The 15,599-nt window shown below is 39.9% G+C and overlaps 1 protein-coding gene across 4 annotated transcripts in view; it reads left to right on the plus strand.

Moving 5' to 3' along the window:
* The first annotated feature begins 1,030 nt into the window (after positions 1 to 1,030).
* Positions 1,031 to 15,599, plus strand: part of LOC104589499 (putative arabinosyltransferase ARAD1) — a 28,832-nt gene continuing 14,263 nt past the window's right edge. The window contains exons 1-2 of one of the 4 annotated variants that reach the window (XM_010247849.3): positions 1,031 to 1,225; positions 2,078 to 2,823. In XM_010247849.3, coding sequence (XP_010246151.1) covers positions 1,078 to 1,225; positions 2,078 to 2,823 — 894 coding nt within the window. In that variant the 5' untranslated portion in view covers positions 1,031 to 1,077. Of the gene's footprint in view, positions 2,824 to 15,599 lie in introns of all 4 variants that reach the window. The other 3 variants (XM_010247850.2, XM_088898761.1, XM_010247848.2) reach the window with 3 other exon arrangements.

The raw sequence follows: 15,599 nt of genomic DNA on the forward strand, positions 1-15,599 counted from the left end.
TTTATTTATTTATTTATTTTTTTTCAAAACGACCTGGTCGTTCGGTTCGACGGTCAGACCGTTTGGCCTAGGAACCAAACCCCTGACCGGTTCGTTGTCCGATTTAGTTTTAAAATCCTTGGATTTTAGTATTGGCAGGAGATGCCTTGGCCTTAGGCTTCTTCAGTCCAGGCAATTCTACCAAGTGGTATCTTGATATATGGTACAATAACATTTCTATGTCGGTTATACAAGTACTCGGCTCAAGAGCATATCCTGAGCAATGTCAAGCACCTGATGCATTAGTACCGAGATAAGGAGTTGAGCATAAACATGACTGGCCACAACTTGGGTAGCACGCTAGCGATGCTGAGTGCTTATGACATAGAAGAGACAGACGTAAATGCGACAGAGGTTGGCCAAGCGGTTCTAATGATGGTTTTCTCATTCTTGGGACTGAGAGTCGAGAATGTGAGCTTCAAGGTGCGGGTGGAGAGATTGGGGTGAAGGTGTTGAGGGTGGTGAATGCTCATGTCACGACGCCAAAGGTTTTAAGTATACTGTTCAACGAGCATGTGCCAGAGTTGGTTCATCGTTTGGCGTAGTGGTTGCTGTGGTGTTATTCACGCGTCAGAGTTTTGATTTTAGTAGATGGTTGATAAAGAAAATTAGATGATACTTAAAGGACATTTGTATCATTTCACATGCCACTTAATGGCTGGTTAACTGTAGGTACTAGATTGTCACATTTTGAAAGTTTGAGTACTAGATTGTCGCATTTTAAAGTTCAATGACTAAATTGTCACTCGAACCAAAATACAGGTACTGATTGAAAATTTTCCCTAAATTGAAACGGATCTTTAACTGGTGGGCTCTTAAAAATTTGCAGTTCTACTCTACCTCTTTCACCGAAGAAAAACAAAAGACAAATTTGCAGATTTTTTTAATGAATGTTATAATGCGTATTTGCGTTTATTAATCCTTTATAATCACGATTATCTTTTGATAAAAGATTTTAATCACGATTGAGTGAAAGCGAAATATTCATCTTTGATACGAACACCCAGTAGGCCAATACTTCAACCATTTCTATAATTAATGTTTTCGTCACTTGCATATTTAGCAATATGCAGGAACAGAGCGACGAGCCCGCAGCCTCGGACAGACCCCAACCGCACGCTTGTTGGGAGGCATAGAAAAGATTCAGCTTTAACCGATCATTTTTCTGCGCTATGGTTTGTCAATGGTACGAATGATAGACTTTCAGATAAACCTATTTCCATTTTAGCATTGTTTGTTCGTCAAATCCTGCTGGGTTTAGTCTGTTCTTAGATTTTTTTTTTCTTTTTCCTCTGCATTTTCTGAATGTTTTCGTTGAGGGGTTGATGATATTGCATCTTTTGGAGTCTATTTGCGGTCGGGGTCTTGAGCTAGGTGCCTTTTCCTTGAAATGTAGAGAGACTGACTATTCTTGCTGATAAATATTCGTAGTTATTGGGTTTTACAACCTTGGATCTACTTGTTCCTTAATTTTGTAAGAATGGGTGTTATTGACCTTTTAGAACATCTATCACTCTTGACAAATTTGATTGGTTTTCGGTGTTTATTTGCTTGATTTTTGATATCATCTTTGTTACTTTCATGGTGAGAGATGAGGGACTTGTGGAAGATTGGAGGGCTTTGGTTATACCCATGTGATCTTACACAGTTTTTCTTTCAGTTGATTACCTGTTCTTTTCTTTTCCCTTTCTCTAAATCGGAAAGAGGGCATCATGACTAATTTTTCGTTTTGAAATTAGTCATTCCGAAACATGTCCAGTGAATTTTTTCTCTGCCTAGATGTTTGTTTCAATGTATCGTCTTCCTTCAGGATAGAAAAGTATTTTCTCGTAGGTTTTGGTGGTTTTCTGGATTAGTATTTCAATGGGTGAAAGGAATGGTCATTTCCTTGGAGTTATGTCTCGAAAATCACTTTTTTGTTTGTTCACAATATCAACTTTCTTGTTCATCTTCTCCTGGTTCTTTGTTTTGCGCTCCACCAGTCCTTCTCACTTCATTGATCACAGCTTGCTACCCAATTCCTTGCTATTTGCAACAGTGGATAATGGAAACTCCCAAGCTCGAAACCAAAATGGCAATGAACTGTCAATTCTCATCCATTCAGCATCCATAGGTAAAGATGAAGCAACACAGGAATTTAAATTCCATTCAAATAAGGTGGTCCTGAAGGTTTTCATGTATGATTTGCCTCCTGAATTTCATTTTGAGCTCTTAGATTGGAAAGCAAAGGGGGATAATGTGTGGCCTGATCTTAAAACCAAAATTCCTGATTATCCTGGTGGATTGAACATACAACACAGCATAGAATATTGGCTTACACTAGATCTCCTTTCTTCAAGATTTCCTGATATATCTGGGACTCGTAGTGCCATAAGAGTTCACAATTCAAGTGAGGCAGATGTCATATTTGTTCCATTCTTCTCTTCCTTGAGCTATAACCGTTATTCCAAGGTACATCCACAAGGAAAAATAAGCAGAAACAAATTGTTGCAAGAGAAGCTGGTTAATTTTTTGACTGCACAAAAGGAATGGAAGAGATCAGGAGGACGTGACCATATAATTTTGGCACATCATCCAAATAGCATGCTAGATGCAAGGATGAAGCTATGGCCTGCCATGTTCATACTTGCAGATTTTGGAAGGTATCCTCCTACAATAGCTAATATTGAGAAAGATATAATTGCACCTTACAAACATGTAATCAGAACCTTTGTCAATGACTCATCTAGCTATGACAACCGCCCGACATTATTGTATTTCCAGGGAGCCATATACAGGAAAGATGTAAGTGTCTTTTATATTCACTATTTCCTGATATTTATTTGTAGTCTTGCTTTCTTTTATCCTTTTGTTTCATTTTATTGGCATTCGTTTCTTCAATGATAGTTATTCATCATACCTTGAATAAACCTTGCATCAAACTTTTGATTCTTGTTACTCAAAGTAAAAATGAATATGATCTTCAGATTTCAAAAGAGCCAACATAACCAATTGTTAAAGGACTAGATGTTTATCATGAATGGAATCCGGGGTTTCTGAGCAATGTAGAATATTAGCTTGAGGCTTACCACACCTTTTTAGTGAGTAATAAAAGATGATCATCTAGTGGTTATTGTGCAAAAATTCCAGCAATTAGATAGGTTGAGAAACAAATTTTTTTTGCAAACCCTAATGCTCAAATGCACATGGAGAAAAAAAAAAACTCGGTTTTTCTCCTTTGATCGTTTGGGATTCTTGGACCAAGAAAGATCAAATCTTAGGATCAAGAATGCTCCCTACTTACTTGTGTCAAAGCCTCTCCCTCTCTAGAGGCCATCTCTACAACCATTTTCCCAGCAAAGCTACATTCTTCTTTCCTAGATTGCCTAAGCCCAACCTCCCTTGGTCCTTGCTTCTACATACTAACTCCCACCTCACCAAGTGATCCTTTCTTTCATCACCAGGCTCCCATAAGAAGTCCCTCATTATCTTCTCTATTTTCAACACCTTCCTTTTTGGAATTTTGAAGATTGAGAGAAAATAAACTGGAAGGTTTGACAAGGCAGACTTTATTAGTGTAATTCGACCCCCAAGACACATATAATTTCTCTTCCAACTTGGCAGTTTCTTAGCAATTTTTTTTCCATAATTGGACTCCAAAACCTTCCTTCCTATGGGTTAACTCCTAAGAGCATACCTAGATATTTCAAAGTCCAACTACCTGTAGGGCACCCTAGGATCTCTGCTACCACAACCAGCTCTTCCTCCCCAAATTCAACTCCACCACACTTTTTTTGTTTCAAAGTTGATCACCAATTTTGAGATAAATTCAAACAACTTTATTACTTCAAATTCCTTGCCTTCTGGGGTTCCCCACTCTCGTAGAAAATGATTGTATCATCCGCAAACTACAAATGTGTTACAATCGTGTTCTCCCTCCCTACCCTCTAACCTTTGAAGAGATCCAAACTATCAGCTCTTGAGATAAGTCTATTGAAAACCTTAGCTACCAAGGTAAAAAGGAAAGGAGAGAGGGGTCCCCTTGCCTCAAACATCTAGTGGCTAGAAAGAAATCTCTAACCACTCCATTGACTATAACTGAATAATGACATGTTTTAGAACACCCTTCAATCCAACCACAACAGCTTTTCCAAACCCACAATTTCTCAACATCTCCAACAAGAAAAGGCCAATCAACCATCATAGGCTTTCTCAAAATCCAATTTATACACAAAACCTTTCTTTTCCCTTATTCATCAAAAACCTTTCTTTTCCCTTTTCTTGAAATGTTCCACACACTCATTAGCTACCAAAATTTAGTCTGTAATTTGTCTTCCTTGAACAAATGCTCCTTGAGGATGGCTAATCAAAAAGGGAAGAGCTTGTAAATGTTAGTTACCAAGCTGATGGGTCTAAAATCTTTTGGTTGAATTGCAAAAGATTCCTAAAATCTTAGGAATCAAGGCTAAGAAAGTAGAATTAATTCCTGGACTAATTAAATGATCCTTAGCAATCTTCTGAAAAATTGCCCAAAGGTCTGATTTAATAATCTCTCAACAGTCTTGGTAGAAAGCCGTTGTGAACCCGTTCGGTCTTAGAGCTTTTGATCTATCCATCGAGTACAATGCCCCTCTAACCTTCTCCATCTCAAAATCCTTTTCCACCACTTTCCAACTCAAGGTTCAGCCTTGGCCAATCCAAACCATCCACGGTAAGCCCCACCTCATCTTGCCTTCTAATAATTGTCTTAAAATAATCAACAAAACAGTTGTCAATCTCTCCTTGATCCTCTAGAACTTCACCATTCACTTTTAATTTCTCTACGAAATTCTTCCTTTTTCTACCATTAGCAAGTGCATGGAAGAACTTAGTATTTCCATTCCCCTCTTTAATCCATTGGTGCCTCGACTTTTGCCTCCAACATATCTCTTTCCTCAGCAAGATTTCTTCTAGTTCTTTTTTCAAAGACCATCTTAATACCCTATCTTCTTCTCTTAACAACCCTTGATTTTCCTTATTACCCAAAAGTTTAATTTGGAAATTTGCACACAATTTCCTCACCTTAATTCTTCCAAATTGTTTTGTGTTCAACTCTTTAATCTTACATTTGAGTCTTTTTAACTTATGAAATTTAACACCTTTCCAAGGCACTCCCCTCAATTTTTCATTCCACTAGTCTTCCACCTTATGTATATACCTGTTCATGGGCCGGGTTCAGGCCGGGCTTTGCATATGTATCAATAGAATACACTCAGGCCCGAGCTTGAGCTTGACCCGACCATTGGGCCTAAGTCTTCAGCCCGAGCCCGGCCAAAAATTTGAAAACAATTTTTTTTTTTCTTTTTTTATTCAATAAAAAAGTGTTTTATTTATATTCAAAACTCAAAAATAATAAACATCTCACTATTACTTGGAAAAAAAGAGAAGAACAAAGAAAAAATATTGTATATATATTTTATTAAACAAAATATTTTTATTATTTAATATATAGTATCAAGTCGGGCTCGGGCTTGGGCTGGGCTTTTATGAGAAAGCCCGAGCCTAGCCTGAAAAAAAGTTGGGCCCGGTGTTTTAGGCCCGAGCCCGAGCCCACGGGCCTAAAATTATGACCAAGCCTGACTTAATAACGGGCTGGGCCGGGCCAGCCTATCGGGCTACCCAGCCCATGAATAGGTCTACTTATGGATAAAGTTTGGGTGTGTGAGCCACATATTTTCAAATCTGAAAGGTTTGGGGCCATTTAAGAAGTCCTTAGTTCCAATACTAATCGAACAATGGTTAGAAGTCACTCGTGGTAAAGCTCTTGCCATCAAAACCTACTCAATGTTCTTCCCACTCAAGGTTGGAAACGAATCTATCCAGCTTTGAACATATAGGGGGGTATTGTAACTTGGACCAACTGTAAACAGCCTATTGATTAGCAATCTCCTTTAGCTCACAAACCTCAATGAATTCATTAAACTTCCTCATGTTGGTAGAGACTACTTGATTGGGTTATTTGTCTCATTTGTAAATTTTACTACATTAAAATCTCCCCCTAAGCACTAGGGTCCATTCTACAAGCCCCTAATGTCAAAAAGTTCCTCCCACATTTCACCCCTTTTCAAAGAGGAAAGGAAGAAGAAAGAGAGGTTTCAGCAGTAGTTTGTGGAAGAAGAAGAGAAGGGAAGAGAGAAGACAAGAGTTCGATCCTTTCTCTCTAGACCCCCAAGATGCTTTTTATTCTCTTAATTCTAAACTGAGTACAATTCCCTGGATGCCCTTAGTGGGGCAGCCAACACTAAAGAAACAATTAAAAGAAAACAAAGGTGGTTCATAACTAAGGCCCATAACTAAATGAACATAACTTAAAGGAAATAAATCACTAAGGCCCACAATTTGCACTCGAGGTGCAAGGCGCAAGGCGAGGCTTGCGCCTTTTTGAAGCAAGGCACAAAAATAAAAATAATGCTAAAAAATAAAAAATGTCAGAAAATTCAAAAAAATGCCAAAAAATGCAAATATATATATTTATATAAAATATAAACTTAAATTTTAAAATAAATGTTTTAAAAAACCTATTATCTAAAATTAAAATACACAAACATAACATATAAAGCATATTCAAATGAAAATTTAAAAATAAAATCAAACATATAAACCGTTTTCAATCATGTAAAACCCATAATCTCTTTTTTCCCTCAATACAAGTAGCTAATGTGATGTAAAACATATTTTTTTTTGATAAGTGAAATAATTTTATTAAACAGCAATAGACAATAGTACAAAGTCCCCAAGGAAAGGCACGAGTTGCAACCTCTCCGGGCTAGTTAAGTACAAATTTCCAAATTAATAACAACCTACATAGAAGCACAAAAAAGATCTTCCCTAGAAACCCCCTGCTTGGCTAAAGCATCAACCAAAGAATTAGCAGACCTACTAACCCATTTTACCTCAACTCTCATATTGCTGGTTAACCACTTTACTTTTTTGATGAGATCTTTGTAGCCCCAAATGGTGGTATTCAAGTTTAGGAGCCACCTTGTTACCACCTGAGAGTCCCCTTCAACTAGGAGATGCTCCACCCCAAGCTGGTTGGCGATCTGAATTCCTTGTATTGCAGCAAGGATTTCTGCCCTTGTGGAATCCCCCACTCCCACCGGTCCTGAGAATAGGGAAATTATGTTGCTGTCCTTATTTCTCAGGATACCCCCTATACCTGAAGGCCCGGGGTTGCCTTGGCTGCTTCCATCAAAGTTCAGCTTGATGACACCTTCCAAAGGCGGAATCCATTCTGACAGAATTCTATCATTCTTTGTTGAAGTGTTAGCTATTACTAGCCAATTCCTCCACAAGTCATCAAAGATATCCACAGTTTTCAGCCAATGGATTGCTCTTGTTAGGATACAATCCTTCATTTCATCTAACCCTCTTTCCTTCTCTAAGAAAATTCTTGCATTCCTTTCCTCCCAAAGAGTCCACAGAGTGGCTGCCTTGACACATTTCCACATGACCTTACCTCTTCTAGTATGCCAAACAAAGACAGATGGGTTGAATAACAAGCTTAAATCAGAAGGCATAGACCACCTACCTCCAAATAAACAAAGGCTCCACCTCCATATAGCTGTAGCAAAGGAACAGGAGATCAACAAATGGAAACAGTCCTCATTCTCGGCCTTACACAAGGAACACCAATTTGGGGAAAGACAAAGCGAGGGTCTCTTTTTCTGTAAGTTTTCCAAAGTATTGATATTGATTTTCCCATAGAAGACTTCCCAGCAGAATACAACAATTTTTGGGGGAGTAGGTCGCGCCCAGACTTCTTTGATAGGGAATCCTTGGGAAATGGGGTTAGAACTGAGGGATTTTAGAAAAGAAGAGCAAGTAAAAGTACCTTTTGGAAGAGGAGTCCAAACCCTTTGATCAGAAGAAGTGGGGTCCAAGCAAACGGATTCTAGTAAATGAATTAGCTCAATAACACAACTCGACTCACCATCCCTTAACCCTCTACGAAACCCAAAGTCCTAGTTTAAAGATAAGGGGTTTAACGGGCTCGGGAGAAAAGTTGCAATTGGCTCATGTTTGTGAAGGGAAATGGAATAGAGCGAGGGGAAACAATCTTTGAGGGGTTGAGTATCCACCCAAATATCCTCCCAGAACAGAATAGCATTACCAGAACAAGCATCATACCTAATGAATCTGAGGAAGCGAGGGAGAATACCATGTATAGCCTTCCAAGGTGTAGTAAGGGTAGCTCGGCGAGATATCCCGGAATCCCAACCATTTCCTGCACAACCATGAATGCTTGCCACCACCTCATGCCATAATCTCTCTCTCTCTCTCTCTCTCTCTCTCTCTCTCTCTCGGGGCCATCTCCATAGCCACTTCCCTAGAAGGGCTACATTCTTCAACACTATGTTCCCTATCCCTAAACCCCCTTCTTCCTTTGGTTTGTTAACTATCTCCTATCTGATCAAGTGATCATTTTTCACCTCTCCTGGTTCCCATAGAAAGTCCCTCATTCTCTTCTTCAGTTTCTTAGCCTCCCTTGGAGGAATCCTGAACACTGAAAGGAAGTAGGTTGGAAGGTTGGCAAGTGTAGCCTTAATTAAAGTCAGCCTACCCCCTATTGAAATGTAATTCTTTTTCCAAGCCGCCAAGCACTTGTCAAATTTCTCCACAATAGGGGCCCAAAAACTACTTTCTTGATTCCCCCAGAATGGCTGCACTTCGCAAATCTCCCCAGAAGACACCATCAAGGCGAGCTCCACACAGCAAAGCAATTGAGTTTGCAGTTTCTTGATTCCAGAGATGGAATGGCAGCCCAACTACTCGGACAGTAACATTATCTTCCATTAAGAACACTTTCGAGTTTGAAGAAAAAGACCATTTATAGACTGAAAAGGTCCCCATAACATCTTGGATACAACATGCTCTAACATTTACCTGGTTTTCGAGAGGGTCCAATACTGCCTTAGCAGAATCAAACGGAGTTAAGATGAAGGTGCTTCTTAGCTCTAGTTTGAGCTTCAGTAGTTCTGCAACTTTCCACCAATCTGTCACCAATCCTCCAGCTTCAACCACTAGTGTTCTTTCCCATTTTCCTGCTGTTCCATCTGCTATCTAGGAAGGATCCCTCCTACTGTTTGCCATGGTTAAAAATTTCTTTTCTGGTACCTCTTCCTTATACATGATCTGTCTTCTAGTTTATGGTCTTAGTTCCCTTTCATCAATTTCCGATAGTTCTTTTTTTTTTCCAATTCCCTTCTATTTAGGAATTTTGTTAGTATCCCAGCTATCTTTATCCATCCATTGCCATTCTTCCCTTGAGGGAAGCAAACCATCTGCTTCCTTCCTTTAGAAAAATATTCAGTAAGAGATATGAATGCACCCTTTGCATTCCCCTTGTTCTCCATCACATACCTCCTACCTGACTCTGAGGACTTTTCTTTCCATTTTGTCTGTTTCCCTTTAGTTGCTGCATCAAAGACATATTCCTTCACCCAGACAATCATGTCTGAGCCTTCCACAAGAACCGTAGCCCTCTTCTGTTCTCTTATTTTCAGTCCCATTCTTCCTTTGATTCGTATTTCTTCAAAGAGAAAATCTTTGGCCTCTACCCTCAAAGCTGACCTCCATTTTGCTTTTCTCCACAAAGCCTCCTTCCACTAAGCCTCTATCCATTGCTGAAAAAGTTCAATCCACAAAGCCTTACCTCTGATGTAAAACATATTACATTCCTGATTCTACGAGTGCCTTTGTGCCACGCCCCTTAGGCCATGTTTGGGCTTGCCTTGAGGAGCATGGTATGGGAGTCTAGGGGCGAAGCCCCCAGCTTAGCCGCTAAGTTAAAAAAAAGCAAAAAAGTGTGAAATTTTCAAAAGGCACATGCCTAGGCTAAGACACAAGGCGCATCAGGCATATGCCTAGGCGCACCAGGTATGCGCCTTTTGAAAGGGCTGTGCCTAGGACTTAGGTGAGGCGCATACCCTAAAATCCGTCTTGCCTGTACGCCTAGGCGCACCTTAGTACCCTTTTTGTTTGAGGCATAACCAAGGAAGATACACTTTTGAGTTTTGGGTTCAAATTTATGTCTTTTGGAATTGGGAATGTGGACATAGCAAGTGCAACCAAAGACTTGTAGAGAAATGCAGAATCTCAACACTAGGAAAGAGGACTCCAAAAGGAGACTTTAACCCCAAGACTTGACAAGGCATACGGTTAATAAGATAGGTAGCTGTTAAAACTGCATCACCCCAAAACTTCACAGGAACATGGGTAGCAAAAAGAATACTCCTTGCGACTTCCACAATATGTTTGTTTTTCCTCTTAGCTATTCTATTTTGTTGTGGAGTACGGACACAAACACTCTGATGGACAATCCCAAATTTCTCAAGATAAAGGGTAAGGTCCTCAAAATATTCCTTAGCATTGTCTGATCGGAATATTTTGATGTGAGTATCTAATTGAGTGAATATATATTCATGGAACTGTTGCACAAGCTTAGGCACGTCAGCACGAGAGCGCATAAGGTAAATTCAGGTATATTGTAAAAAATCATCAATAAACATGATGAAATATCTATAGCCACCTATACAAGGTAAATGGTAAGGCCCCTACACATCAAAGTGAACAATATTAAAAGGAATAGTCAATCTTTTATTACTAGAGGGATAAGGGTTTTTACAATTCATTGAGAACTCGTAAGACTCACAATGTAGACTTGACATACTTATTCCTTTAAATAACTCTGAAAACCAATTGGCACAATGAAGAAAAAGACAAATGACCCAAACAACTATGACATAACATAATGCGACTAGCGGACTCTAAAACAAACACAGTTCTCAGAGGTTGTACTTGGTTCTACTCAGGTATGTCTAACAAATAGATCCCATTCGCTTCATGGCCACTCCCAATCACCTTCTAAGATTTCATGTCTTGAAAAACACAATATGAAGGGAAAAATGTCACACTACAATTCAGGAATTTAGTTAAATTACTAATTGTAAGCAAATTGGTGTTAAGTTTAGGTACGTGAAGAATAGATGATAAAGTTGGGGCATGTGAGGTCTTTATGTCTCCCTTTCCTGTGATAGGGGCAAGGGATACCCAGCCAAAAAGGAGTTGGTAAGGGGTGAATAAATGTGAAACACTGGTAATATGGTCAAAGGCACCAAAATCAATTATCCAGGGATTTTATGAGTACATGAGACAGAAGCATTATTTGTAGTGGCACGAATACCTGAGTGTGCATGTGTAGAGGAAGGAATGGTCTCTGATGATGCTGTAGCAGTGGGCTCCAAGTGACTGATTATTCGGCCATACTTCTCATACTCAGCCCTGGCGGCTACAAACTACTCTCCCATTGACTTCTTACCACTCTGTCCTTGTTCACTTTGTAAGGAGGTGGCTACATTTGTATTTCCACCTTTTCCATTCTCAAACCTTTTACCACTATTTTCTTTCTTGAGTCTGGCAGGAATAAGCTTTGGATGTAGCTTCCAACAGGTGTCTTTAGTGTGTTTAGTCTTCTTGCAGTATTTACAGATAACATCTTTTTTCTCAGTATTGACCTTTGGCTTCATCCCAACATTGGCATATACCAGTGGCTTTATAGACTGAACTTGTCTTTTGCTCTCCTCACTGCTCACCATAGCATAAGTCCGAGACAAAGTCACCTCATTCTTTTCCAAAACATTCTGCCTCACAATATCATACTCCAGGTTGAGTTTGGTGAGGAATTCAAAGATCGAGTTTCTCTCCACAAGCCTTCTATGTGTTTCTGCATCCTTTGTACAACCCCAAACAACAGTCTCCATCAGATCAATCTCTTGCCAAAGAGATTTCAGCATGGAGAAGTAGATGGTTAAGGGCTTCTTCCCCTGTCTTAGATTATTCACATCATTCTTCAATTTGTAGCCCTTAGCAACATTAAGTTTTTGGGAATAAGTCTTCGTGACACTATCCCACACTTCTTTTGCAGTTTCCATCAACAGGTAGTGTTGACTAATGTGTGGTTGCATAGAATTCACTAACCAACCTACTATTGTGTAGTTTTCTTGCATCTACCTTTCATAGGTAGGGTCATCCTCCATTGGTTTTTTCTTGCTCCCGGTAATGTAATCCCATTTCCCTCTACTACACACATGGATCTTAATGGACTGAGGCAAGGCTAAATAATTGGTCCCATCCAGCTTCATAGTGGTCATTGCCCCAAAAAGATTATCCATTGACCCTCCATGTCCAAACCCAAAATCTGTGGGATATTTGGTTTCTCCTCCAATTTGCTCCATTGAGTGAACAAAGGCAAATGAAAATCAAATTAGGGCTTTATTAGGCTAGATTTGCTATTCCAAGCAAAGAACAACCTTTCAACCTGTCAAGGGTTTCACAAGACATTGCAGGATGAGAGGAGATAAACTTCAGCCGCTCCTACCAGAGGTTCCATAACTCAGTCCAACCCAAACCACCCTCAATAGAAATCAAAAGGCTTCCTTCTGATCCCCAAGTGCCAGCTTCAAAATGTCACTACGACCTATAACAAGGTTTTGTCTGTTATTTTGGGTTTTCGGGAAAAATCTCCAAGAACCTGCCTTTGGGCTTCAACTAAGGATGAAACTCTCAATAGAAATTCTTCAAAAACCCTCCTAACTGGGCTGCATAGGCTGTTAATTGATCAACCGATTAGTTCTCCATACATTGTGTATGGGCAAAGAAAAGAGAGATGTTGAATTATCAAAAAAAGAAAAAAGAGAAAGATGTTGGAGGTGAAAACCTACTTTGATACCAAGTTGTGAAATACACCTGTAATAATTCAGAAAATATAAAAAAAGGAAGAGGAAAGAAAGAAGAAAGAGAGGTTTCAGGAGTAGTTTGTGGAAGAAGAAGAGAAGGAAAGAGAGAAGAGAAGAGTTCGATCCTTTCTCTATAGCCCCCCAGGATGCCTTTTATTCTCTTAATTCTAAACTGAGTACAATTCTTTGGATGCCCTTAATGGGGCAGCCAGCACTAAAGAAACAATTAAAAGAAAACAAAGGAGGCCCATAACTAAACGAACATAACTTAAAAGAAATAAATCACTAAGGCCTATTCGGCTCATTCTCACTACAGATACTAAACCCCCTGATGCCCCTCATGACGGTATAAAGGACCATCCTAAACCTCTAGATTCCCACACACTTCTAATCCATCTTCTATCTAGATTTGCAATTTTTGTTTCTTGTAGCAACACTATATCTGGATTTTCCTTCATTAGTAGATCCTTTATTACCCACCACTTTCTAGCACTGCCCAAACCTAACATTTCAACTGATTATCTTTATGTTAGCTAAAACTAGACTGCCCTAATCGACCCCAACTACTACTTCTATATCTTCCTTCTTTCCCCCCCTTGCACTAAACTCTAAATCCTCTGCTACATCAGATTTTAATCTCTCAACCTCTGTCAACTTTCTCCTCCTATGTACTTCCTTGTCCCCCTTCTTTTTGGAGTAAACCTTGATATTCTTTAATTCTTTTACCTTCAAACCCAACTCCTCTGTGAAATCAATCAAATGTTCTCCACCTATCCACCTTCTAAAATCCCCTGTACCTCTCGCTATCTTCCCCCACAACTTCCTTATTTAGCAACTCCTTGAAAGCTTCACATACCAAATTCCAAATCCAGTTTCCATGTTCCCTACATGCAACCTCCTCTTCCCTTGTTGTGGCCCTACCCTCCAAACTTCCTAAAAACTCTTCTTGGGCTCCTGCTGTCGTAGTTGGCGCTGAAATGTATCTGAAAGAGGCAAATGAAACTCATTAGTAGCCTTTTAACTTATTGACATGCATACCTGGAGATAAGGTAACAACAGGACAGCCATTCAACTGAGCATTTGGATTGGAACTCAACCCAAGGGAACCATTTTCCAAAAGGATGGGAACAGGTCGGGCCAGCTTGGAGACTTGGACGAAGACCCTAGACCCTGATTAAGATGAGGAGATGCCACTGGATTTCCTTTGCTCAGAGAAAGAGGGGATGTAAGAGCCATGAACGGGACACCCTGCGCTTGTTGCAAGTTTGGGGGAGCTTTTGATCCCAAGGGGTAGTGAATAAAGCTAAAACTGACTGAGGGTTCTTCCTCTCTGCCAATCCCCAAGGAAGCTTCAGAGATCACTGGTTCGTTCAACTTTGGATTCATCTCTTCATCTTCCTCCAAGAATAACAGTTTTGTATGAAAGCTTTCATTCTCTTTAAAGCCTTCTGTTAACCCAAACAAACTCTGCCAAGACTTGAAGCATCAGGATTTTCTGAGTCAGTCTCATTTTCACTCATTGAAAAACAGTCTTCCACACCTTCATCAGGCTTGGCTGGAGAAGGTTTCTTGTTTTTGGGATTGTGGCAATCTGAAGAATGTCTTCCGTTTTGCTGAACATTGAAGGGAATTATCCTTCCCTTGGTTCCTAGAAAGAGGTAATCGTCGAGAGGAAGAAGATGATGGACCCGAGGAACCATCCATTATCAACCCCTTCAAAGGTCACACGTCACCATTTAAAAGGTCACACGTCACCATTTAAAAGGTCTCACGTCACCATTCAAATAATGTTAGGAAAAAGTTCCAAAATTTTCTAGTTTCCTCACAATGAAGCAGGATGTGGTTGACAGATTCCCCGGCTTTAAGGCAGAAACAACAGACATGAGGGGATAGATAAGACCTTCCATGGTTCTTTTTCTGATGGAGATCATAAGCGTTGATTTTTCTTTAAACTGGCCTCCCACACAAAAAAACAGCCAGTTCCCAACTGGCTCATTTGACTCAACCCAATTAAAACCTCTTTACTTCCTTTATTTAACTCAATGGGGCTCTTCTCTTTTTCTAAATGACTCAGCATAGTGTTTAAAGAATGGGATTCCAAAACATTCAATGCTGGCCCATTTCCACATTTCCTCGAATTTAAGAGGGCTCCCTCCCTACTAGTACCTATGTGGTCCATCGCTCCCTTACTGGGCAGATTTCCACATTGACCATATATACCAAAAATGCCTTGACCCGGCCTACAACCCCCTGTACTGCTATTTCCATCCCTTTCTGGTGAAACCTGCTTAACATTTGTCTGCTTTATGCACCCACCTGTCACAGCCTGCACATAAGACCTGCCACACACCAACTCTTTTTCCTACTTGTTGTAATCTTTTATCTGGTTCCATCCCTTTTAAATGTTCCTCCTTGAGATTTTCCATATTAGTGAAAGTCTCAAAATAGTTTAAACTCTCCACTCTCTGCAATCCACGGACCTAGTCTTCTTCAACCTTCTCATCTTTTTCTTCCTTTCTTCCTTCACACCACAAGGATGCTTCAATGGTGGTTACCAGCCAGCCAGAGTAGAAAACTCCATCAACACTTACCTTCACTAACTGGGGAACATCTTCAGGACAAACCTTGCTCATGCTGATAGCTGCTGATCGCAGGTCTTTCATAAAATGGCCATCTAAGTGAGCCATGGAAAGGGAGGCAATTGAGTAAAACACTTCTGGCCTTCACAAATGAAAAGGGAGACCTAGCAACTGAACCACTACTCTGTCTTGCACGCTGAAGCTTTTGGAATTAGAGGTGGGAGGC

This window comes from Nelumbo nucifera, chromosome 2, assembly GCF_055504915.1.
Source record: "Nelumbo nucifera cultivar China Antique chromosome 2, China Antique-T2T, whole genome shotgun sequence".
Classification (NCBI taxonomy): domain Eukaryota; kingdom Viridiplantae; phylum Streptophyta; class Magnoliopsida; order Proteales; family Nelumbonaceae; genus Nelumbo; species Nelumbo nucifera.